The 26,956-nt window shown below is 42.3% G+C and overlaps 1 protein-coding gene across 3 annotated transcripts in view; it reads right to left on the bottom strand.

The window, feature by feature from the left end:
• Nucleotides 1-257: 257 nt before the first annotated feature.
• RGL1 (ral guanine nucleotide dissociation stimulator like 1) overlaps nucleotides 258-26,956 on the bottom strand; it is a 110,123-nt gene continuing 83,424 nt past the window's right edge. For 2 of the 3 annotated variants that reach the window (XM_087726979.1, XM_087726980.1), the window contains 6 exons: nucleotides 26,130-26,251; nucleotides 19,297-19,386; nucleotides 15,055-15,241; nucleotides 9,449-9,703; nucleotides 5,660-5,774; nucleotides 258-792 (listed from right to left, as the gene is read on the bottom strand). In XM_087726979.1, coding sequence (XP_087583105.1) covers nucleotides 605-792; nucleotides 5,660-5,774; nucleotides 9,449-9,703; nucleotides 15,055-15,241; nucleotides 19,297-19,386; nucleotides 26,130-26,251 — 957 coding nt within the window. In that variant the 3' untranslated portion in view covers nucleotides 258-604. The remainder of the gene's footprint in view (nucleotides 793-5,659; nucleotides 5,775-9,448; nucleotides 9,704-15,054; nucleotides 15,242-19,296; nucleotides 19,387-26,129; nucleotides 26,252-26,956) is intronic. The other variant, XM_087726981.1, reaches the window with a different exon arrangement.

The following is a 26,956-nucleotide window of genomic DNA, read 5'->3' as shown; positions in this document are numbered from 1 at the left end:
AGTGGCATTAAGAGCAACTTCTGAAGTGTGCATTCATATAGTCATCGGTGAACAGCTGACTCCTGGAGCAGGAAATGGATTCTTCCAGCATTTCTAACAGGATTGGCAGGGGTAGAATTCTAAATAAGGCTAATTCCCCGTGTTTCAGAAGCTGGACTGCCTCTACCAAAGTGGCCCCAATCATCTCCCAGGACTGTCATCAGCCAGTGGTTAGTCTGATGCTCTTCCACCTCTGGTAAGAACACAAGGGATTAAAATGCTTTCTTCCGTTTATAAAAAAAAACGCACCTAAAACACTCCAAATTAATACTGTCAAAACTGAGAAGAGGCGGAGAGTCTTGTGGTACGGCTGGAACATCATCTGCATAGTCTTTGTCTTCCTGATAGAAAGTGGCTTTGAATTCATAGTGCCTACGGGGTGCAAATCCATTCGGGACCTTTTTCCGTCTGCTCTCCGTAATTAACTAATTAATTATGTGCTTATTTATAGCAAGTGTTAGCTTTGTACTCTCTAAAGCTGAATACTGGCACATTCATCTTCACGTAAGTAGTTCTCTGCAATGGTCCTTCAAGCCCACCTCTTGGGTGTTGGGCTGATCCACCCTCAAAGGGTAATTTTGCTGTTTCTGTTGTTCCAGCAGCCCCTCCTGTTGGTCCTGGGAAGGGTCAAACTGGAGCGGTTCCTCAGCTTCACTTGCCCGTCGAGGGAGTTTTTCTTCCGCAGGACAAAGTCAAAGTTCACCTGGCTGTTCATGGCATAAAAGACGTTTGCGGTATCGGGGATGACCAGTTCTGGAAAAAAGCAGGGAAAAAAATTGTGACAAATGGCGGACAGACTCCTTCTACCTCATATTCCCTGAAAAGTGTTCGGAGACTACAACTGGTCCAGAATGCAGCCGCGCGAGCGATACTGGGTGTACCAAGATACACCCACGTTACACCTATCCTCCGCGAGCTGCACTGGCTTCCTATCGGTCTCCGAACGCGATTCAAGGTGCTAGTTATTACCTTTAAAGCCCTACATGGCCTAGGACCCGGATATCTGCGAGACCGTCTTCTGCCGCATACCTCCCAATGGCCGATAAGATCGCACAGGGTGGGCCTTCTCCGGGTGCCGTCAACCAGACAATGTCGGCTGGCGGCTCTCCTGGGGAGGGCCTTCTCTGTAGCCGCTCCGACCCTATGGAATGAACTACCCCCAGAGATCCAGACCCTACCCACTCTAGCTATATCTATCTATCATCCATCTATCTATCTATCTATCTATCTATCTATCTATCTATCTATCTATCTATCTATCTATCTATCTATCTCTATCTCTATCTCTATCTCTATCTCTATCTCTATCTCTATCTCTATCTCTATCTCTATCTCTATCTATCTATCTATCTATCTATCTATCCATCCATCCATCCATCCATCCATCCATCCATCCATCCATCCAGCCAGCCAGCCAGCCAGCCAGCCAGCCAGCCAGCCAGCCAGCTAGCTAGCTAGCTAGCTATCATCTATCATCTAGCTAGCTAGCTAGCTTTCTGGCTATATCTAGCTAGCTAGCTAGCTAGCTAGCTAGCTGTCATCAACTCAATATACATCACATGAATATCTTGGAGAATTGCTATAACATTGGCCCAGACATACTGTTCCTTTCCAAAGATATTTAGTGAGCTTCTCCTATCTTTTATTTTATTTGATCTGCTGAAGCTTAAATTTCTTAATTTTTGACTACCCTCATTCTCTGAATGGCCAAGGAATACGTGAATCTTCAACCAACATACAAAAAGGGTGGTGAGGCTGAAGTGTGTGTATTGGGGGGGGGGGGCAGGACGACAAAAACCAACAGCCAAAATAAGCAGTGAGAACATGCAATGTTATACACTTAACAGCCATTGATTTCTCAAGTGAGTTTTCCTGAAAAGAGGTTCGTAAGGAGTAACAGCTTTGTAACTCTGTAAGGAGCCGAGTGTGAGTCCTCAGCTGGCAAAGACAGTTTAAAGATGGAGGGTTACAGAAATCCCACGTACCACTGTGTGATAGGATGAATCAAAGATTTGTGCTGTCTCCTCCGTTGAATGGCTTTGGACTATTGCCAGGAGCTGCCCTTGAAGGCATTCCTCCCATAGCCATTCCCTTTTCATCCACATCTCCCCATGGCCACACATATGCATATTTTGTGTTGTTTTTCCCCAGTCATTTTAGCTACGCTCAACAAAAATGACTCCAATGGCAGGGTTCCCTTGTTAAACTAAGCCATGATTTGTTTAACTCTGATTTATCGACTGAATTGGCTGGGATACAGTCAGCTGAAAGCCATAAAGTTATGGTTGACTGAATAGGACTGCAGATCAGCCCAAATTCACTTTATTTCTGAGGTTTGGAATAAACCTACTGTTCTGATGAATTAAAAAAGAAAAATGGGGGGACTGAGAAAAGCCACCTAGGGAAAGTTGGGAATAATGACTCCAATTAGCAATACTAATAAGCTAAAATTCACAGGAGTGCATAGAAGCAAAAGCTACAGAAGCAGCAGGAAGCAAAGCAACACAGCTCCAAAGATTTCCTTTCTTTTTCAGAGAGATAGTAATGGGAATATCTGAGAAGAGAAGAGAATTATCACATCATAATTATCAAGGCAAAATGAAACACAGTTTGCACAGGATATTACCTTGACTTCTCTCAAGTTGTTTTTTTTTTTGTGTGCAAACCAAAGGGCCCCCCTTGAACTACAGGAAGCGCACTGGCTGTTACTAACAGTGCACACCTTGATCATGGGATGGGGATGGCAACTGACTCCAGTTCTCATATTAGCTTTGTCTCTGGAGCCACATTCCATTCTACTGAGCTCAAGAATGCTGTTTGGGTTGGTGGAAATACCATCCCAAGGAAACATAAACTGAGATTCAAAATAGACACACCAACAACAATAGAAAAAGAAAGGGAGAGAGGAGGAGAGAATGAAAGGAAGACGGGGGAAAGAAGAAAGAGGTAAGGAGAGGCGGTTGGAAAGGAGAGAAAGAGGAGGAGAGAGGGTAGGAAGGGGAAGAGGAAGAGTAGGAGTAGGAGAAAGGCACGGGAAGAAGGAAGGGGAAGGAGAGGAGGAAGGAGGAAAGTAGAGAAGGGAGGGAGGGAGAAAGGAAAGGGAAAGGAAAGGAAGATGGAAGGGAGAGAAAAGGAAGGAGAGTGGGTAAGAAGGGAAAGAGGAAGAGCAGGAGCAAAGGAGAGGTAAGGGAAGAAGGAAGGGGATGGAGAGGAGGAAGGAAGAAAATAGAGAAGGGAGAGAGGGTGAAAAGAAAGAGGTAAGGAGAGGAGGATGGAAAGGAGAAAAAGAGGAGGAGAGAGGGTAGGAAGGGGATGAGGAAGAGCAGGAGTAGGAGAAAGGTACAGGAAGAAGGAAGGGAAAGGAGAGGAGGAAGGAAGAAAGTAGAGAAGGGAGGGAGGGAGAAAAGAAAGGGAAAATAAGGTGGTGTTACAACAGGAGGAAGGGATGGTAAACAAAGCAACCCAAACTGTATATTATAACCTATTAAATGAAATAATAAATGCATAAGAATGATGAATGTTAAAACACCTGTAACCAAATGACATGCTGTATGTGATGATGGGGTTTTTTGTGTGTTTTTTTCATTGTTGTGTGTATGTGTTGTCTATGTAATAAAAAAAATATATTAAAAAAAAAGAATGCTGATAAAGTCCTTCATTACTTTAAAGAGCCGAGGTGGCGCAGTGGTTAAATGCAGCACTGCAGGCTTCTTCAGCTGACTGCAGTTCTGCAGTTCGGCGGTTCAAATCTCACCGGCTCAGGGTTGACTCAGCCTTCCATCCTTTCCGAGGTGGGTAAAATGAGGACCCGGATTGTTGTTGGGGGCAATATGCTGACTCTGTAAACCGCTTAGAGAGGGCTGAAAGCCCTATGAAGTGGTATATAAGTCTAACTGCTATTGCTAATATGGACAGTGCCAGCCACCTGGTTCATTTCAAAAAGGTAAAGTTAAAGAGATTTTTTAAAAAAAACACTATTACCCAATTGTAAGCAAAACTGGTGCATAATTTCCGGCATAAAAAGGCTCGGCTATTCTTCAGTGTTGGCCCAAAGTTATTGCCAAACTACTGGCTTTTTTCCAATTAGGGACAGAAGGCATGGTTTGTGACTGAAGCAGTCCTAGTTCTATGTAAACCTAAACACTTGTAAGAAACTGTCTGGTAAGCCATTTAATAAAGTCAATAAAGATTAGGCTAGAAACAACACCAGAATGTTTCCTTCCTGCCTTCCTTACAGGATTAGCCCTGTAAAGTGGGGGGGGGGTGTCAGATTTCTTCCAACAACTGGTTCTCCGAACTGCTTAGAAAGTTAACAACCGGTTCTCCCGGATAGGTGCGAACTGGCTGAATCCCACTACTGATCTGCACAGAGTCCAATATGATGTTACGGGGACCCCAACACTGAGCCGTGTGTGTGTTTGTCTGTGTGTGTGTGTAAAACATTAGAAACTGAATAATTTAAGATTAAAATATAAAAACAAGATTGTAGAATTGCAAAAGAAGGCAGGTTCCAAGATGGAGGGGACTAAGAGTTGTTAATACAGGTGGCGCAGTGGTTAGGGTGCAGTACTGCAGGCCACTTCAGCTGACTGTTATCTGCAGTTCAGCGGTTCAAATCTCACCGGCTCAGGGTTGACTCAGCCTTCCATCCTCCCGAGGTGGGTGAAATGAGGATCCAGACTGTGGGGGCGATACGCTGACTCTGTAAACCTCTTAGAGAGGGCTGAAAGCCCTATGAAGTGGTATATAAGTCTAACTGCTATTGCTATTGCTAACTGCTACTGCTTACAATCCATTTAGTGATTGTTCAGAGTTCATCAACAGCACTGAAAAAAGGTGATTTATGACTATTTTTCACACTTACAACCGTTGCAGTATTCCCATGGCCATGTGATAAAACATTCGGATACATGGCAACTAGTTCATATTTATGATGGTTGCAGTGTCCTGGGGGTCATGTGACCACCCCTTGGAAGCCTTCTGACAAGCAAAGTTAACGGGAGCCAGATTCACTTAACAACCGTGTTCCTAACGTAACAACTGCTGTGATTCACTTAACGACTGCGGTAAGAAAAATCGTAAAAACAAGCAAAACTCACTTAAACATAAGTGAGTCTCACTTAGCAACATACATTTTGGACACAATTGTGGTCCTAAGTCAAGGACTATTTGTACAAGTGGGGCATTCCGTATGTGCCAAGGTGGCGCAGTGGTTAAATGCAGCACTGCAGGCTACTGCTAGATCAGCAGTTCAGCGGTTCAAATCTCACCGGCTCAGGGTTGACTCAGCCTTCCATCCTTCCGAGGTGGGTAAAATGAGGACCCGTATTGTTGGGGGCAATATGCTGACTCTCTGTAAACCGCTTAGAGAGGGCTGAAAGGCCTATGAAGCGGTATATAAGTCTACTGCTATTGCTATTTCACTCTCTGTGCAACCCTCCCCCACAACTGCCTATTTCTTTTAAGATATTAAAGTTCAGGTCTGATAGAATGGATTAATTTCAGCTACACCTGCAAATTAAAACACCCCAGAGGCATGGCTTGAGCCCTATGCCTTCAGGGGGAAAATAAATAAATAACTGATTTCCTAAGCAGCCAACAAAAGCCTTGTTTTTCTTACCTTTGTCCTCAGAAATGACCTGCACGAGTTCATAATCCTCAGCGGGATCCGATTCCAGGTTGTGTTTCAACATCGCTCGCTGGATGACAGCAGGAGTCTTGTCTTGGCTAGTTAACTGGAAAGAAAGGACAGATTTCAATGACAGATTTCCTCTTCTCCACATCTGGATTCCAGGAAGGCTTTATGGTTTGATTGCCTACGTCTTAATGCCCGAGCTGTCTTTTTTTAAAGAAAGAAATACCAGTTGAATGGGACTCGTCAGATAAGAATGCTACATAAACAGTTGGCTAAGAGAAACATTTATTTTTGCAGCTGAGGTTATTTGTGGAAGAAATAAGTTGAGTTTAGTGTTTACAAATTTTGCTGTGAGTTACATGTGTGATGTAAGGGGAAACCAAAGTAGCGATGATAAAACTAAGCCCATTTTATGGCTCCCTGTTATGCACTTGTTATTATGGGATATTGAAGAGGGGAAGGAGGGGAAGAATTTCAGGATCTCCCAGAAGCATTACTTTAGGCGTTTCCACTGTATGAAAGGGGATAAACCTGACGGAGGGAAGAAATTTCTTCTGGTCCTTGTTCTGGGAAAAATGTATGGCTCCAATTTTAATCCAGGGAAGAAAGAAAGAAAGAAAGAAAGAAAGAAAGAAAGAAAGAAAGAAAGAAAGAAAGAAAGAAAGAAAGAAGGAAGGAAAGAAAGAAAGAAAGAAAGAAAAAAGAAAGAAAAAAGAAAGAAGGAAAGAAAGAAGGAAAGAAAGAAAGAAAGAAAAAAAGAAAGAAAGAAAGAAAGAAAAAAGAAAGAAAGAAGGAAGGAAAGAAAGAAAGAAAAAAAGAAAGAAAAAAGAAAGAAAGAAGGAAAGAAAGAAAGAAAGAAAAAAAGAAAGAAAAAAGAAAGAAAGAAGGAAGGAAAGAAAGAAAGAAAGAAAGAAAAAAAGAAAGAAAGAAAGAAAGAAAGAAAGAAGGAAGGAAAGAAAGAAGGAAAGAAAGAAGGAAAGAAAAAAAGAAAGAAAAAAGAAAGAAAGAAGGAAAGAAAGAGAAAGAAAAAAGAAAAAAAGAAAGAAAAAAGAAAGAAAGAAGGAAAGAAAGAAAGAAAGAAAGAAAGAAAGAAAGAAAGAAAGAAAGAAAGAAAGAAAGAAAGAAAGAAAGAAAGAAAGACACATCTAAAATCTGGGGAAAGCTTGCCTTTGTTGCTCTGGGAGCATCAATTAACTAGTTTTAATTAAATGCTTGAATTATTTGGCTTATTTATGTACTTTTCTAGGGATGTGACGTACAATACATTTAATCAATATGTGGCTTTGTAGCAGAGATGGGTTCCTACCAGTTCGCACCTATTCGGTAGAACCGGTTCGTCAAATCTACCGAACCGGTTAGAAGAGGTTCCACCAGTGGACCCAGAAAGCAGGCCACACCTACAGAAGAGCTTCCAAAAATTTTTGAAACCCACCACTGCTTTGTAGCCTGAGAAATTTGTATTGATGCACTGAGGGGAAGCTGTTTTTTTACACACACTGGAGAAATCTCTTTCTTAAATTAGCTACAAACAGTTCAATCTGAGGTGCGTTGGTTCAAAGAGCTTGAAAAAAAAAGAAACACAATATGTGTTGTTTCCCCCCCATACACACACACACAAAAATGATCCGCACTTTCACTCAGTCTAAAAGAAAGAGAGATCCCATCTTACATTTTGGGCTGTCTTGGTATATCTGCATTCTGCACCAGCAGAAAAAGTAATTTCACAAACCAGTGGAGATTGCAACAAAAAAGGGAAATATAAAAGCACGGTTATATTGCTTTTACAACTAAGAGCAATGTATCTTGATCAATAGCCCCCTAATTAGAATGCTCCCATTATTGTTTAGAGATATTTGATATTAAAAACAAATTCCCTATAGAGGCAAATATTTTTTTTAAAAAAAAGAGAGAAATTCCAGTAGGTCTTATACACTGTATGTTCTTGATTCAACAGCAATTCCATGTAAATCAAAACCTGGCTTGAAAGAAGGCAGAGCAGAACTGTAAATCAATAGAGCATACAAAACCCCTTTGTCTTCCCATCTCCCTCTGCTAATTCAGTGCAACTTATTTCTAGGCATACACATAAATCTGCAGAATGGTGATTTGGATAGCAGGTACAATCATCTTGCAAAGAAGTGGTGCCAAAAAAAAAATTGATGGTGCAGTAATCTGAGGATGAATAAGGGGAAATGATATATTTTTTTTCTTTTAACTGATACGTTTTGCCATTTGTAATGTAATACATAGTTTATATGAGCCGAGGTGGTGCAGTGGGTAGAGTGCAGTACTGCAGGCCACTTCAGCTGACTGTTATCTGCAGTTCAGCGGTTCAAATCTCACCGGCTCAGGGTTGACTCAGCCTTCCATCCTTCTGAGGTGGATGAAATGAGGACCCAGACTGTGGGGCGATATGCTGACTCTGTAAACCGCTTAGAGAGGACTGAAAGCCCTATGAAGCGGTATATAAGTCTAACTGCTATTGCTATTGCTATATAAAAAGAGAAACATAAAACATAGAGAGATGCATAACTAATTGGTTGGACTAGATGACATACAAGGTCCTTTCCAACTCTGTTAATATCCAACAAGATCAATTTTCCCAATCTGATGTTCTTCAGATATGTTGAGATTATAATTCCCAGAATTCTCAGATAGTGTAGCAGTGGTGGGATTCAGCCAGTTCGCACCTATTCGGGAGAACCGGTTCTTAACTTTCTAAGAGGTTCAGAGAATTGGTTGTTGGAAGAAATCTTCTTTTGGTTTTTTTCCACTTTACAGGGCTAATCCTGTAAGGAAGGCAGGAAGGAAACATTCTGGTGTTGTTTCTAGCTTAATCTTTATTGCCCTGCTTACAGAAACTGCCTCTCCGGTTAACCCTTATTACGTTGTAACAGCTAAGGCGAAGCGCCCATCGACCTGAGTAATGTTGAGTTGGCCACGCCCACATGGTCACGTGATCACTAAGCCCCACGTACCCACCTGGTCATTAGGACAGAGAACCAGTTGGTAAATTATTTGAATCTCACCACTGTAGTGTAGTTAATAAAGAGATCAGATTATTGTGTGGGGACGGGACTAAATTAGCTATTTCTGGTTCTATATTTCTCAGTGTCTGACTTTTAACTATCAAGTTCCATGTAGTAGATTATCTAGAGTTGATTGGTTGGTTATTGGATTAAAAAAACTGTAGTTTCTTCCAACAGGTCTTACACAAAATATCTTTTCTTTTTAGGGACTTGCAATTGTATGCTTAAGCAATGGACCAAAAAGGTAGAAAAAAAATAGTTTTTAAAATGCCCTACAATTTGCTCTGAAGAGCCCTGGAAAAAATGCATGTTAAAAAAAAAAAGCAAAGTTATTCAGCATGTCAGAAATTATTTCAGTGATTGGTAGAAGAGCTTTAGGATTTTTGACAGGAGGTAATAGGAAGTGAATTTGTGAATTTTTGCATGAACGATTCGGGATCAGAGCCGAGGTGGCGCAGTGGTTAAATGCAGCACTGCAGGCTACTTCAGCTGACTGCAGTTCTGCAGTTCAGCTGTTCAAATCTCACCGGCTCAGGGTTGACTCAGCCTTCCATCCTTCCGAGGTGGGTGAAATGAGGACCCAGACTGTGGGGGCGATATGCTGACTCTGTAAACCGCTTAGAGAGGGCTGAAAGCCCTATGAAGCGGTATATAAGTCTAACTGCTATTGCTATTGCTATCTTTCAAATTGTGGTATCTCAGTGATACCGGCCCCTTATAAATAACCACAGTTCTCATGACATACCATAATGCTCTTATACATGTTGCCATTGTTGTCTTCAACACTGATACGGATAATACAGGTGTCTTCGTTCTGTTGATTGTAAACAGGAGAGGAGACTGTTGAGGTAATGGAGGTGACAGAGATGGAGCGTTTGTGGATTCTGGGATTGCTGGCGAGTGAAGGAGGAGACACAAGGATATTGGTGAAGGATGAGACTCCTGATGAAGATGTGTCCATGGAGTGGATGGAGGAACATGAGGAGGAGGACTCTGTAAGCTAAGGAGTGAAGTCATAAAAGAAAAATCAAAATATTTATTTGATTTACACTAGTTTCTAAACTGAGGGTTTTTTTTAAAAAAAAAAAAACAACCCACAACTATCTACCATTCAAATCTGGTAGCTAAACTTTAAAGTTTAGGTCAGAGGGGGGTTCCTACCAGTTCGCACCTATTCGGTAGAACCGGTTCGTCAAATCTACTGAACCGGTTACAAGAGGTTCCACCAGAGGACCCGGAAAGCAGGCCACACCTACAGAAGAGGCTCCAACATTTTTTGAAACCCACACTGGTGGGTGTGTAATGTCCCGCAGTTATCTACGCATTAATAATGATCTAGTAATGTTTCCTTATACATTTTAGGGACCTTTCCTTACATAATTGGTGTTTTCTTTCATACTTTTGGATTTCTAATTTCTGTTTCCGTGAGTTGGCAATTGATAAAACCAATCCCACGTGAAAAAGTATTCAAAGCCTTCTTGATTTTAATTGTCAATGTATTTATTCCTGCACATTGTAATATTTATTCATTTACATATCTCTGCTTTTCCACTGTTGTGCAAAGACAATTCCAGCAGCTGCTAACATGTGTAAAATTAAATATATATTATACTCCCTTTTCAAATAGGCAACAAAATATTTCTGGTTTTAATTCCATATCTTGCTTTACGATTGCTTCTAACCACTAACTTCTGAATAGCTACTTGGACCGACCTAAGTATTAATTCATAATTTCATAATTATGAATTTCCGGTCACATGGGCGGCAAGCCACTCCCATCCGGTCACATGGGCGGCAAGCCACTCCCATCCGGTCACATGGGTGGCAAGCCACTCCCACAAAGGAAGCCACACCCACAGAGTAGGTTCCAATAATTTTTGAAACCCACCACTGGTTTAGGGCCATCACCTGGAGATAAAAAGGTTCCAATATTTTTGTCAGTTCAACTTTGCCTCCACTAAAAACTGTTATCCTGCCAATCCTTTGTAGATGTAATTAGAATTTTCAACTCTTTTGCTACATCAGATTGCTACATCCAAAATCTATGTTCTATCATATCTCAAGACTTAAAATGGACACGCAACATCAAAAACGTCATCACAAAAACACAGCAAAGAATGTTCTTTCTGCACCAATTCAGAAAGCTCAAACTGGGCTGATTCACTTATATAGGGGAATTATTGAGTCTGTCATCTTCACCTCTATAACTGTCTGGTTTGGCTCTGCAACCAAAAAGACAGACAAACACTTTAATGGATAATTAAAACTGCAGAAAAACCAATTGCTACCAACCTGCCTTCCATTGAGGACCTATATTGCAAAGTCAAAAAGAGGGCTGTGAAAATATCTACATATCCCTCACATCCTGGACATTAGTTGGTTCAACTTCTAACTTTAAAACGATGCTGTAGGGCACTGCACACCAGAACAACTAGAGACAAGGACAGTTTTCTCCTGAATACCATCTATCTGCTAAACAACTAATTCCCACAACACTGTCAAATTATTTGTATTGCTATTCTTCTTCTCATCCTTCCTGTTACCTATCTCCACCCACTTATGACTATAACCACGTTACTGGTATCTTTTCGATTTATATTGTTTTATTTGTTTCCTAGTATGATTTGATTGCTTATTACTGTAGTAACCTATGACTATCACTGTGTTGTATCTTATGACTCTTGATTAATGTTTTTTCTGTTTCTTTTATGGACACTGAGAGCATATGCACCAAAGACAAATTCCTTGTGTGTCCAATCACACTTGGCGAATAAAGAATTCTATTCTATTCTATTCTATTCTATTCTATTCTATTCTATTCTATTCTATTCTATTCTATTCTATTCTATTCTATTCTATTCTTCTTTATGTACACTAAGAGCCTATGCACCAAAGACAAATTCCTTGTGTGTCCAATCACACTTGGCCAATAAAGAATTCTATTCTATTCTATTCTATTCTATTCTATTCTATTCTATTCTATTCTATTCTATTCTACTCTACTCAATCACACTTGGCCAATAAAGAATTCTATTCTATTCTATTCTATTCTTCTTTATGTACACTGAGACTCTATGCACCAAAGACAAATTCCTTGTGTGTCCAATCACACTTGGCCAATAAAGAATTCTATTCTATTCTATTCTATTCTATTCTATTCTATTCTATTCTATTCTTGTTTATGTACACTCAGAGTTTATGCACCAAAGACAAATTCCTTGGTGTACTTGGCCAATAAAAAATTCTATTCTATTCTATTCTATTCTATTCTATTCTATTCTATTCTATTCTATTCTATTCTATTCTAGTTTATGTACACTCAGAGCTTATGCACCAAAGACAAATTCCTTGGTGTACTTGGCCAATAAAGAATTCTATTCTATTCTATTCTATTCTATTCTATTCTATCCTATTCTATATACATATATTTAAAGTAAGTTCCATTGAAGCAGCTTATATTGAATTGCACCACTGGAAGAACTGAAACAGTCCAAGTTAAGACAGACATGCTCTTTTGAGCTTTTTATTTCTTTGCATGCTAGTACTAAATACTCTGAGGGAGAAGAAGTATATGTAACGTAAGACGCCTTCAAACAAATCATATTTCCTGAATTTAGAACCGACCAGCAGATGGCAGAACCTACAATTTTTTTTGTCAGCTCCTTCTACAGCTGAGGCTACAATCTTAGAAAATATTTCCTTTTGATATATTTTTTTAAAAAAAACTGAAGTTCTTTCCCCTGTAGAGTAGGAGGGCCTTTTATAAAGTTTTTAAGGGTTATATTCACCACAGAAACATTACTTTTCTGTCGAGATCACCTTTATGTTCATTTTGTTCCAGTCAAAGAATATATATATCTAAATCTTGGATTTGAACTAAGGAATCCTTGATGCTCTCTGAGCTTAATTGTTTTGTTCGTAGACATGAATCAACCATCAATAGACATGGAGATATAAATTATATTTACAAAGCTTTCAAAAGAGACAATGAAAAGGCTAAGAAGGAAACAAAAAGACCCCAACACATCCTCTCCAGCAATCAACACCCAGATAAACAAGGATTAACACCTGACAAACAATCTAGAAGAAAACAATGGCTTACTCAAGGATCTATCAAGGAGAAAATCATACATTCCTAATACTCTTGAGAGCACCAAGGACTCTGCTGTTGTTCTCGTCTCAGGAAGCTGATAACCTGATTCAGGGATGCAGAAACTTTTGACCAGCTATAGGATTACTAAAACACACTCCTAACGATGAGAGATACTGTGCATTATAATTCAGCAATATCTGGAGGTTCGCAGGTTGCTTCACTTTGATCCTATAGAGCAGTGTTTCTCAACCTTGGCAACTTGAAGATGTCTGGACTTCAATTCCCAGAATTCCCCAGCCAGCGAATGCTGGCTGGGGAATTCTGGGAATTGAAGTCCAGACATCTTCAAGTTGCCAAGGTTGAGAAACACTGCTATAGAGAGATGAGATGGATAGGGACAAAATGATTTCGGGTTCATATTATGGGTAAACTGGGGCCCCTGTAAATCAGTTGGCAAAGTCAACTGAGCACATTCATTGTACCAGAATCTGGCTTTCTCCTACTGCAGAAAGTATCAGTTCAGTTTCAGTTCAGTTTCAGTTTATTGTATTTATATGCCGCCCTTTTCCCCCGAAGGGGGACTCAGGGCGGCTCACAACTCAAACCAGGGAAGGGGGATACAGACAAAAAGTTTTAAAAAACAAAGCATAACAATGCATAATTTATAACACACGACAGTCATACCATTCGAGACGGGGGCAACAGCTCTTTAGCTCCAGGCCTGTCGGAACAGCCAGGTTTTAAGGGCTTTGCGGAAGGCCTGGAGGGTGGTGAGGGTTCGAATCTCCACGGGGAGTTCGTTCCAGAGGGTCGGATCAGCCACAGAGAAGGCTCTCCTCCGGGTAGTCGCCAGTCGACACTGGCAGGCGGATGGAATTTGGAGGAGGCCTAATCTGTGGGATCTAATCGGTCTATTGGAGGTAATTGGCAGCAGGCGGTCTCTCAAGTACCCAGGTCCAATACCATGAAGGGCTTTATAAGTGACGACTAGCACCTTGAAGCGTATCCGGAGACCAATAGGCAGCCAGGGCAGCTCGCGGAGGATAGGTGTTACGTGGGTGAACCGAGGTACACCCACGATCGCTCGCGCGGCTGCATTCTGAACAAGCTGAAGTCTCCGAATCACCACTGCGGCAAATCAAAACCCTCCAACAAGACTTATCAACCCGTAGGGTGTGATTGCTAGTGCAGTGGGGGGATGCTCCATTCACTTCCCACGAGGATCCGAAATCCTTTCTCATCATGCCAACTCTTTAACCAAGAGTTAAAAATTGGAAATGAGTTTCAGACGAATATCCCATGTTTACACCAGGAAGAAAGTTGGGTAGAAAAGTTTCTGCATCACAGCCAGTATTTTCAGGTAGACCTAGCCCAGGATTTTCAAACCGGAAGATATATCCTTGGGGAGAGGCAGACAGCATGCATGGAAGGGGTGAAAAACTTTTTAGTTGTACGTTATTACAATAAATCCACCTTTCCCAAAGTTTCCTTATATTAGTTTCCTTTTGGCCTTTGGCATTTTAAGGGAGCTGCCTCCATTAGGTTTAGGGTTATTAGATTTATATGCCGCTCTTCTCCCAAGGACTCAGGGCGGCGTACAACATTAAAAGAAACACATAATACAAAAGTTTTTTAAAAATTAAATAGAATATCCCAAACAAACCCAATTAGAATTGACAATAACATTTAAAAAAAATCGAATTAAAATTAACAATGATCAATAATTTATTTTCTTTTGTTCAGGCCAGGCTGGCTTGCTGGAAAAGCCAACTTTTTAGGGCACGTCGGAAGGACCGGAGATCGGGGATTATACGAAGCTCCGGGGGCAGCTCATTCCAGAGGGAAGGCGCTCCCACAGAGAAGGCTCTCCCCCTGGGGGGTCACTAGCCGACACTGTCTGGCTGACGGCATCCTGAGGAGGCCGACTCTGTGGGATCGCACTGGACGGTGGGAGGATACCGGTGGCAGTAGGTGGTCTCGCAGGTACCCTGGGCCTAAGCCATGGACCGCTTTAAAGTCATAATTAGTACCTTGAATCGCACCCGGAAGACAACCGGCAACCAGTGCAGGCCGCCTAAAAGGGGTGTAACATGGGAGCACCTAGGTGCCCCCATGATAACCCACGCAGCCGCATTCTGGACCAGTTGAAGCCATTGAGATTGCACTAAAGGGAGGTGTGATGGCAAAGATTTTAAGATCCCTCCTTTAATCCCAATATCTCCCTCCTGGAAATCAAGAGTGATCTTTCTGGCTCATACTTTCTTTTGGGCCTCATCCGGGGTATCCGTAGGAGTGATGCAGATGTCCTCCGATTCGGAATGGTTTGACTCGCAGGACGATACACTGACTGAATCCATGCTTTCCCCGGAGCTCCCGCTCGGTACGGACTTGGGCTGTTCTTTGGTAGGCGTGCTATTAGCAATCACATCGGGTCCCAGAAATAAGCTGTCTCAACACAACAAAGTGACAAATGAAAGAAGGCAAAAATGTTGGTGAAGAGTAGAGAAAACGAACTGGATCTGAAGTGCACAAGCCTGCAATGTTATTCCCCGTAACCACATTCTTGGTAACTTCAGAGGAATTGAATTTGAATTTTAATGGATTTGTATGCCGTCCAATCCCGAAGGACTCTGGGCGGCTCACATAAAAACAGTTAAAAATACTAGAAAATTTAAAATACAAAAACAAAGAGGTTAAAAGAACACAACATGCACTCAGTTCTTAGTGGGGTTGGAACTCCATCGAGGATCAACAGCCCCAGGCCTGCCGGAAGAGCCAGGTCTTAGTAGTCTTTCGGAAGGCCGAGAGAGTGGGGAGGGTCCGGATCTCTGGGGGTAGATCGTTCCATAGGGCCGGGGCAGCTACAGAGAAGGCTCTCCCTCGAGGAGCCGCCAATCGACATTGTGTAGTCGACGGCACCCGGAGAAGGCCCACTCTGTGAGATCTTATCGGATGTTTTATGGATTGGGGTGAAGGAACGCAAGAGCCATGGATGTGAGGAACAATGATCTTTATTATGTGCAAGATGACAGCGATTCAAATCAGCGTAGATCGCGCCAAGGTATTTATACTTGCAAATGTAACTATTTACAACCAATCAGGGACCGAGTACTGCTCAGCATCTGCTGACGCACTACCTCGGCCAATCAGGGAAGGTTAGCTGGTTAGCAACAGTCTATGCTGCGTCCCAGCCAATCAGGGCGCAGCATAGACTGTTGCTGGCCCTTTAGGATAGTTTAGAATATTCTGGATATTTAACAGGATGCTGGGAGGTATGTGGCAGGAGGCGGCATCACGGAGATATCCAGGAGACAGGCAAGTGATACGAAAATCAAGGAACAGTTGCAACAGATGTGAATCGAAGGCGTGTATCCAACCAGTCAGCTTATTGGATATCCAGGAGAGATACACTCTGCCTGGGGCTTATCAAAGTGCTAACCACCCCTCTTCTTTATTTATAGTTCCCAGCTGGAAGAAAACGTTGGAGTTTTACTGGGCTCTTAAAAGAAAGTGAGAGTCTTGGGGGGTGATAAGGAGTGCATGCCTATTCTGTATTCTTGAGAAAATAAAAAGCAGGTGGGCGAGTACCATATTTTTCGGAGTATAAGACGCACCTTTTTGCCTCAAAAAAGTGGCTAAAAATATGGGTGCATCTTATACATTGAATACAGCATTTTTGCCTCCCGAAGCCCCGCCCCCTTCACCAAAATGGTCGTGCATACCCTTATGGAGGCTTTCAGAGAATTCCTGGGGGCTGGGGAGGGGAGAAATGAGCAAAAATGGGCCGTTTTTACCCCCCCCCCCAGCAGCACTCTATAAGCCTCCATAAGGCTAGGCATGCAATTCTTTTGACAAAAAACGGACCCGTTTTTGCAAAATATAGGCTGTTTTTTGCTTATTTTTGCCCCCCCCCCCCCGAGGACTCTGCAAGCTCCCCCAAGGCTATTCATGCCTTTTTTTAAAAAACGGGCCATTTTTGGGAGGTTTGCAGAGTGCAAAAACTCCCCCCTTTTTCTTTAAGTGATTGATGAGAATTACATTGATCAAGTGCTGTGCCAGCAGAAACAAAGTCTTAGGTGCTGCAGATTGTCAGCTGTTTCCTTCTCCAGCACATTGATAAATACACATGGAAACATCTACCTACCTACTTCTCTCTCTCTCTCTCTCTCTCTCCCTCCCTCCCTCTCCCTACCTATCTACTGTATTTCTCTCTTCCCCCTCTATTTACCTATTTACCTACTTACCTACCTACTCTCCCTCCCTCCCTCCCTATCTATCTACTGGATTTCTCTCTCTCTATTTCTCTCTCCCTACTAACTTAGCTACTCTCTCTCTCCCTACCCATCTACTGTATTTGTCTCTCTATCTCTTTCTATTTCTCTCTCTCCATCCCGCTACCTACCTACATCCTCTCTCTCCCCCTATCTACCTACTGTATTTCTCTCTATCGCTCTCTATTTCTCTCTCTCTCTCTATCCCTTTATCTACCTGCCTACCTAACTACTCTCTCCCCCTACCTGCCTACTGTATTTCTCTCTCTTTCTCTCCCTCTCTATCCCTCTATCTACATACCTACTTTTTTTTAAATTTGCCTCTTCAAAACCTTGGTGTGTCTTATATTCCGAAAAATATGGTATCTAATTTTGTTCAGGGAAGTTTTATATATTATTGCAGGCCTAGTTGATGAAAGCTATACAGCTATATCAATTTCACTGGGAATTATGAATAAATATGGGCAGTGGTTGAAGTTGGGAGTTTTTTCCATGTTTATTTATCTATGTATTTATATACTATATTTATATATAGTAATTCATCAAAAGTACATATACCTAATATCAATTTTCTAATATAGCAATAGCAGTAGACTTATATACCGCTTCATAGGCCTTTCAGGCCTCTCTAAGCGGTTTACAGAGAGTCAGCATATTGCCCCCAACAATCTGGGTCCTCATTTTACCCACCTCGGAAGGATGGAAGGCTGAGTCAACCCTGAGCCGGTGAGATTTGAACCGCTGAACTGCTGATCTAGCAGTAGCCTGCAGTGCTGCATTTAACCACTGCGCCACCTTGGCTCTTAAAGAGAATATAGATTCTCTTTATTATTCTAAATAGCATCGAGGCTTCAGTCAATTCTTCTTCATTTGCAACGTTTTGATTTAATTTTTTTGGGGGGGGGAGATCGTTTATTGTTAATATAGGATGGGGTCGGAATAGAAAAAAGGTGTTTTGCTTCAACATCTAACCATGACAGTGAAATGAGATTGGGATATATTCCTTTAAATAAAAATATATGCTGGCTTGGACAACTATCACATGGAGTTGTGTATATAGTAGGCTTGTGCAGATATACTGTAGATATAGATATAGATAGTCAGGGAAGAATTATTTATTTCACTTTTCAAGTCTTAGTACAGGTGAGGGAAACTCTAGTAGAGTGCTTGATTATTCACACTCATTTTTCTTTGTTTAAATCTGTGAAAAACAGTTTGCTTCAGTTAATGAGTCTTCAAGTTACACTATTAAATCCCTTGGATATGGAAGAATGAAGCTGATTAGAATAGCGTTAACTTGCAAATTTCAGTTGGGTATCATGATATAAGGTAAATTCTATAAGCCCTCTTGGGGCTTAGAGAGAGACATCCTATATTTCAAATAGGATGAATTGTTTTCAAAGATAAAGGCTCCCCTCGCACATATGTGCTAGTCGTTCCTATAGCAATAGCAGTAGCAGTTAGACTTATATACCGCTTCATAGGGCTTTCAGCCCTCTCTAAGCGGTTTACAGAGTCAGCATATCGCCCCCACAGTCTGGGTCCTCATTTCAGCCACCTCGGAAGGATGGAAGGCTGAGTCAACCTTGAGCCGGTGAGATTAGAACTGCTGAACTGCATATAGCAGTCAGCTGAAGTGGCCTGCAGTACTGCACTCTAACCACTGCGCCACCTCGGTTCCTGACCTCAGGGGGTGGTGCTCTTCTCTGTTTCAAAGCCAAAGAGCCAGCGCTGTCTGAAGACCCCTCGGTGGTCATGTGGCCAGCATGACTAAATACCGAAGGTACACGCAACGCTACCTTCTCACCAAAGTGGTCCTCATTTTTCTAATCGCATATTTTGTCATGGTTTTGAACTGATAGGTTGGCAGAAGCTGGGACAAGTTAACGGGAGCTCACTCCGTTACGCGGCACTAGGAATTCGAACCGCCGAACTGCTAACCTTTCTGATCGACAAGCTTAGCCACTGAGCCACTGCGTCCCCTATGAATTCTTTACTTGCCTCTAAAACAAGGCAAGGAGGAAGCTTTTGAAACATCTATGCTTCCAAATGCCTTTCCTTTAAGCGAGGATCTGCAGCAATAACACAGGATTGTTCATCCGCACAGGTATAAGTGTGGTTTTTGCACATGATTTCAGTCTTTTCGCACGAAGGAGAACAGATGTTCTCTCCAGGGAACAACCCTCAGTTCTCCAGACTCCCAACCTTCATTCCCCCGTGCAAACTTACAGGCTCAAGCGTTTCACCATGCTCTTCCGCGGTTTAGGAGACGTGGTGGTTGTGTCAATCATTGCTTCAACCTCACAGGAAAGGGCATAGCTAGAAGATAAGAGATCACCTTTTGATTAGAACTGCGTAAAATACCGCTACCATAAAATTAAATCACTGAATTATATTTGGTATTTGGTATTTGGTATTTGGTATTTTATTATTTGTATGCTGCCCTTCTCCGGGAGGACTCAGGGCGGCGAACAATTCAAAGGGGAAAAAAAAGGGGAACATAAAAGACAAAATACAAATAATAAAAGTAGGCAACAGTCGCACAACCATACATGTCGAGAGGGGAGGGGAACTCATCAACCCCAGGCCTGCCGGCAAAGCCAGGTTTTGACGGCTTTTCGGAAGGCCTGGAGAGAGGTGAGGGTCCGGATCCCTGCGGGGAGTTCATTCCAGAGGGCCGGAGCTGCCACAGAGAAGGCCCTCCCCCGGGTAGTAGCCAGGTGGCATTGGCTGGTAGACGGAACCCGGAGGAGGCCAACCCTGTGTGATCTAATGGGTCTTTGGGAGGTAATTGGCAGCAGGCGGTCTCTCAAGTACCCAGGTCCAATACCATGAAGGGCTTTATAAGTGACGACTAGCACCTTGAAGCGTATCCGGAGACTGATCGGTAACCAGTGCAGATATTTTGTTTTATTTATTTATTTTTAGTTTGGAACAAGGTTTTATACCTATGTAGACCTTACTTCAAACTAAGTAGCTATGTTACTATAAGTTATTCCAGTTTTTCTCAACCCTGGCGGCTTGAACATATGTTCAACTCCCAGAATCCCCCAGCAAGCATGTATTAAAATTGTCAAGACTGAGAAACTCTGTTATTCAATAAGTTTTAAATATAACCGAAGAGTGTTCCCCCCCCCCCCGCTCCTTTGGAAGATATATTTTGTGTTGTATAGGAACTAGGATACTTCTTGGGTTTATTCTTCTTCCTTGGATCCTATTTCTTTTTTTAAAATGTTTTTATTGTTTTTATTAAAGGAAAACACAGACACAAAAAATCATCTTTCATTACATCTTGTAGAAAGCTCCTATTTCTGTATTTCCAATTTAATAAAATTTCTATGCCACCCACTCCCTTGGGACTCTGGACGGCTTACAGGCAAGATAAAAGAAGCATTTAAAATTTAAAATAAAGATGCAAATTTTAAAATTACACCATCCATTCAGTCTAAGTGTGGCTGGATATCGATCAACAGCCCCAGGCCTGCCAGAACAGCCAGGTCTTGGTGGCTTTACGGAAGGCCGGGAGAGTGGGAAGGGTCCGGATCTCTGCAGGTAGGTCGTTCCACAGGACCGGTGCAGCAACAGAGAAGGCCCTCCCCCGGGGAGCCGCCAGCCAGCATTGTCCAGTCGACGGCACCCGGAGGAGGCCCAATCTGTGCGATCTTGTTGGTCGTTGGGAGGTGAGTGGCAGGAGGCAGTCTCTCAGGTAGCCAGGTCCTAAACCATGTAGGGCTTTAAAAGTAACAACTAGCATCTTGAAGCGCGTCCGGAGACCAATGTATGACCCAAGATGGATCCTTTTCAACGTATATGCAATATATTCTATATTCTAATATAATGTATTCTAACTCCATGAGCAGATAGAATAGAATAGAATTTTATTATTTGTATGCCGCCCTTCTCCGGGAGGACTCAGAGCGGCGAACAATTCAAGGGGGAAAAAGGGGAACATAAAAAAAAACAAAATACAAATAATAAAAGTAAACAACAGTCGCACAACCATACATGTCGAGAGGGGAGGGGAACTCATTAGCCCCAGGCCTGCCGGCAAAGCCAGGTTTTGACGGCTTTTCGGAAGGCCTGGAGAGAGGTGAGGGTCCGAATCCCTGCGGGGAGTTCATTCCAGAGGGCCGGATCTGCCACAGAGAAGGCCCTCCCCCGGGTAATAGCCAGGTGGCATTGGCTGGTAGATGGCACCCGGAGGAGGCCAACCCTGTGAGATCTAATGGGTCTGTGGGAGGTAATTGGCAGCAGGCGGTCTCTCAAGTACCCGGATCCAATACCATGAAGGGCTTTATAAGTTACGACTAGCACCTTGAAGCGTATCCGGAGACTGATCGGTAACCAGTGCAGGTATTTTGTTTTATTTATTTATTTTTAGTTTGGAACAAGGTTTTATACCTATGCAGACCTTACTTCAAACTAAGTAGCTATGTTACTATAAGTTATTCCAGTTTTTCTCAACCCTGGCGGCTTGAACACATGTTCAACTCCCAGAATCCCCCAGCAAGCATGTATTAAAATTGTCAAGACTGAGAAACTCTGTTATTCAATAAGTTTTAAATATAACCGAAGAGTGTTCCCCCCCCCCCCCCCGCTCCTTTGGAAGATATATTTTGTGTTGTATAGGAACTAGGATACTTCTTGGGTTTATTCTTCTTCCTTGGATCCTATTTCTTTTTTTAAAATGTTTTTATTGTTTTTATTAAAGGAAAACACAGACACAAAAAATCATCTTTCATTACATCTTGTAGAAAGCTCCTATTTCTGTATTTCCAATTTAATAAAATTTCTATGCCACCCACTCCCTTGGGACTCTGGACGGCTTACAGGCAAGATAAAAGAAGCATTTAAAATTTAAAATAAAGATGCAAATTTTAAAATTACACCATCCATTCAGTCTAAGTGTGGCTGGATATCGATCAACAGCCCCAGGCCTGCCAGAACAGCCAGGTCTTGGTGGCTTTACGGAAGGCCGGGAGAGTGGGAAGGGTCCGGATCTCTGCAGGTAGGTCGTTCCACAGGACCGGTGCAGCAACAGAGAAGGCCCTCCCCCGGGGAGCCGCCAGCCAGCATTGTCCAGTCGACGGCACCCGGAGGAGGCCCAATCTGTGCGATCTTGTTGGTCGTTGGGAGGTGAGTGGCAGGAGGCAGTCTCTCAGGTAGCCAGGTCCTAAACCATGTAGGGCTTTAAAAGTAACAACTAGCATCTTGAAGCGCGTCCGGAGACCAATGTATGACCCAAGATGGATCCTTTTCAACGTATATGCAATATATTCTATATTCTAATATAATGTATTCTAACTCCATGAGCAGATAGAATAGAATAGAATTTTATTATTTGTATGCCGCCCTTCTCCGGGAGGACTCAGAGCGGCGAACAATTCAAGGGGGAAAAAGGGGAACATAAAAAAAAACAAAATACAAATAATAAAAGTAAACAACAGTCGCACAACCATACATGTCGAGAGGGGAGGGGAACTCATTAGCCCCAGGCCTGCCGGCAAAGCCAGGTTTTGACGGCTTTTCGGAAGGCCTGGAGAGAGGTGAGGGTCCGAATCCCTACGGGGAGTTCATTCCAGAGGGCCGGAGCTGCCACAGAGAAGGCCCTCCCCCGGGTAATAGCCAGGTGGCATTGGCTGGTAGATGGCACCCGGAGGAGGCCGACCCTGTGAGATCTAATGGGTCTGTGGGAGGTAATTGGCAGCAGGCGGTCTCTCAAGTACCCAGATGAAATTCTGAGCACCAGAACCAAGTAGGAACAAATAAAATGTTCAAGTAAAATGCACTCCTGGCCTTATATTCCAAACATGGGCTAAGAAGAGAGGAGAGCCAACAGCGCATAGAAGCATAGACATGTACACAGAAGGCTTTTCTGTAATGAGTTAAATCTGTAAATAAAACCCATAAAATGCAGTTGCTACTCTGCATTACTGAAATCCAGCCTTTTGGGCTCACAAATTACAATTCAACCATGGCAACATCAGAGAAAGAGAGAAGATTAAAAAAAAACAAGCTTTGCACCTGTTTGGTGGAACTCAAAATGTCACGGGAAAAGGAAGTTGATATAAAAAGACAACTTCATGGGTTATATATAGCCGCATATTGCTGTAAATGCTGGCTGGCTATTTTGAGAGAAGCCCAAAGTCAGAATTTATTAACAGATACTACCTTGATGGATCATTTCAGTTTTAACAGAAGCATGTTGAAGAGTTTGGAAGGCTTAAAATGAACCTTGAGCTCAGCCTTTCTCAGCTAGGGTTCTGTGTGAGATCATGATTGGGAAAAAAAAATAGCATTTTTAAAAATTTTATGCACTACGCAGTGTTAGCACTTGCTGTGGTGGGAATCTTTATGTGCCAGGACTCAAATGTTGGCCAACCACTTTGCTGTTATGGTTAATATTGCAGAACATGAGTTGGGTGGGCTAAAAGCCGTGTGACATGTTTACATTTTTTTTGCGAAACAAATAGCTGTCGAAATAAACATTTTTATGTAGAGGTTCTCCAGACCTAAAAATTATCAGATCTTGGGTGAGAGGAAAAAGCATTTAGGAGAAAGATAAAGTTAAGAATAGCATCTTCCAGGGCAAAGGAAGGATACCAATATCCTATTCCAAAGGATACCGTCTTGCAGTGATTGGTTTCCTGGTTCTTGAGGCACTGTTTCTAGTATGTTTGAATCGGGTGGGTTCCTGCCGGTTCTAACCGGTTCGCTAGAATAGGTTCCACAAATCTAGCGTGCCATTTAGAACCGGTTCCAGCAGTGGAACGCCCCCTCGCTCGCTCCACCCATCCGGGCCCCACCCATCCGGTTGCCACTGGTCTGATCGCTTCCCCCCATCCGCACCAAGTTGGCCATGCCCATCTGGTCACATGACTGCCAAGCCACTCCCACCCAGTCACATGGCTTCCATGCTACTCCCACCCGGTCACATGACCGCTGAGCCACTCCCACAAAACAAGCCACACCTACAGAAGAGGTTCTAAAAATTTTTGAAACCCACCACTGATTTGTATATTGAATTCATAATAACAAATTGCTACAAGTTTCCCAGGTAGCATCACCTTAGCCTCTCTAGGACTGTCCCAATGGTGCTTTTTTTCAAGAGGCAAATGGACTTTCTGGATTTTCTTTGAAGACGTTTTAACTTCTCATCCAAGAAGCTTCTTCAGCTCTGACTCCAGTTGCTTCTTGAGAAAAAGCACCTTTTGGACAATCATGACCTGGATGACTGAGAATCTCCCTAGATCTCTCTAGGACTGTACCTGGAGTTCTCCACTGCTTAATAGCAATAGCAGTTAGACTTATATACCGCTCCATAGGGCTTTCAGCCCTCTCTAAGCGGTTTACAGAGTCAGCATATCGCCCCCCACAGTCTGGGTCCTCATTTCACCCACCTCGGAAGGATGGAAGGCTGAGTCAACCTTGAGCCGGTGAGATTAGAACCGCTGAACTGCAGATAACAGTCAGCTGAAGTGGCCTGCAGTGCTGCACTCTAACCACTGCGCCACTTCGGCTCTTTAATGGTATGAAGAGTTCTATACTTCTCCAGGGCTGGTTCAAAAAAAATCAAGGTGGCAGACCTAAACAAGTGATCAAAGCTTTGCCGTTTGTGTGTGTGTGTGTGTGTGTGTATTTGTAAGCACTGCACATAAGTACAGGGTCATACTTATCCCTCCCTGTGAAAGCAGCATGTGTGTTTCTTTTTTTTAATATACTTTTTTATTTTCCATTTTCATAACATACAGTCACATGTATACTATTACATAGCCAATATCCTATTGTATTAAGTAGTAATTACATCAGTTCCTCTTGTCATCAATGCCCAGAAAGATAAAAACCCATTATTAGCTCTTCTGCTCGCCATACACCTCTTTCTTCTACCTCTCTCCTACCTCCTTTCTTCCCTCCATCATCCTTTCCTACTCTACTTCCCCTTCCTTTCTCCTTCTCCTCTCTCTTCATTCCACTCCTCCTTATCCTCCTCATCTTCCCCTCTTACCCTCTCTCCTATCCCTCTCTTCCTATCTTTCTTCTCTCTTCTATTTCCCACTCTTCTACATCCTTTCTTCCCTCCATCATCCTTTTCTACTCTACTTCCCCTTCCTTTCTCCTTCTCCTCTCTCTACATTCCACTCCTCCTCATCCTCCTCATCTTCCCCCCTTCACCCTCTCTCCTATCCCTTTCTTCCTATCTTTCTTCTCCCTTCTGTTTCCCACTCTTCCTCTCTCCTATCCCTCTCTTCTCATCTTTCTTCTCTCCTCTGTTTCCCACTCTTCCTCTCTCCTATCCCTCTCTTCCTATCTTTCTTCTCTATTCTGTCTCCCACTCTTCCTCCCATTGGTGTATTTCCACTTCTGAGCAAACTCCATTCTATGTTGATGGTATTTATGCTTCCATATCCATATCCATACTTAATATATCTTAGTTTTAAAGAAAAAACAAGAGAAGACAGTATACATGTGCAATCATATTACATTAAAATCTAACCCCCTCGTCAAGCCTAATATTCATCCCTCCCTCCCCCCCTCCCCCACCCCCAGCCTTCCCTCCCCCGACTTCCCAGAACCCATACACGGTATAAATCTTTAACAAAAACTATCTAAAATATATTTGAAAAAAGAATAAAAAATTGATAGCAATAGCAGTTAGACTTATATACCGCTTCATAGGGCTTTCAGCCCTCTCTAAGCGGTTTACAGAGTCAGCATATTGCCCCCAACAACAATCCGGGTCCTCATTTTACCCACCTCGGAAGGATGGAAGGCTGAGTCAACCTTGAGCCGGTGAGATTTGAACCGCTGAACTGCAGATAACAGTCAGCTGAAGTGGCCTGCAGTACTGCACCCTAACCACTGCGCCACCTTTACATTGAACTTAATGGTCCTGTGTGTTTCTTGTAGACATTTCAAAGGTGATTCAATGTCTTGTGCATTCCACAACAATTTTAAAATACAGTTTTGTTCTTTTGTCTCAGATGATCAAAGGAGATAAGGAAAGAGCTGGAATTATGTAAAAAAAAAAAATCTGCCTGTTACAAACGAAAGTTTTATCTCACCTTTCTTCCTCTGTTAATTGTCGTTGTTTCTGGAACCACTGGATGAATTTTTGGTCCGAAGTCATGCAGTAGCTATTACAGGAAGACTGTAGGAGTTTAATCTGAGCAATGACTTCAAATTCCTGAAAAAAAACGGAACAGGAGAGGCCATCTGAATAAGGAAAAAGGAAGCCCAATATAGACTCACAGTCTCACAGTGCAGAGCAGCAGAAGGACGTGGGATGATTAGAGATGTTGAACAACTCACGACCAGTTCACTGACAAGATAATTTGGCTCTGAATGGCACTAAGCATCTATTCTTTGGTTTTTTTTAAAAATGATTAAAAATTTAAAAACTAACAAAATTAATACAGAATAAAGAAAAGGGGGGGGAAAGAAAGCAAAGACAAAAATGCAGAAAGAAGACAAAAAGTATTTAAAAAATAGTGTCTGGTGTTTTTTTTAAAACAAGTATAAATTTACTTCTTAATCAGTGGTTACTACATGACTATTATTTTTTTCTATAATCTTTTTTTCCCCTAATCATCAAACCATAAATTCTGTTTTATGCAAAAAAATAATAATCTAAAAGGACTTTCCAGTCAACAACTATAGATGATGTCTTTTCTCTTCTCAAAGAAGTCAATTTGGCCATCTCAACAAGTTCCGTCATCTTCATCCATACTTCCATGATGGGTAGTCTCAAATCTTTCCACTTTTATGCATGTAATAATCGAACTGCAAAGCCTCTAAGAACCTAAAAAATGTCCCTTGCTTGATGATTTGGAAATTTGGGTGAATGGTGGACAGTGGTGGGTCTCAAAAAAATTTGGAACCTCTTCTGTAG

This window comes from Thamnophis sirtalis, unplaced genomic scaffold (assembly GCF_051295495.1).
Source record: "Thamnophis sirtalis isolate CommonGarterSnake01/CBP01778 unplaced genomic scaffold, rThaSir2_p1.2 scaffold_12, whole genome shotgun sequence".
Lineage (NCBI taxonomy): Eukaryota > Metazoa > Chordata > Lepidosauria > Squamata > Natricidae > Thamnophis > Thamnophis sirtalis.
This window is presented reverse-complemented; position numbering and strand designations above follow the sequence as displayed.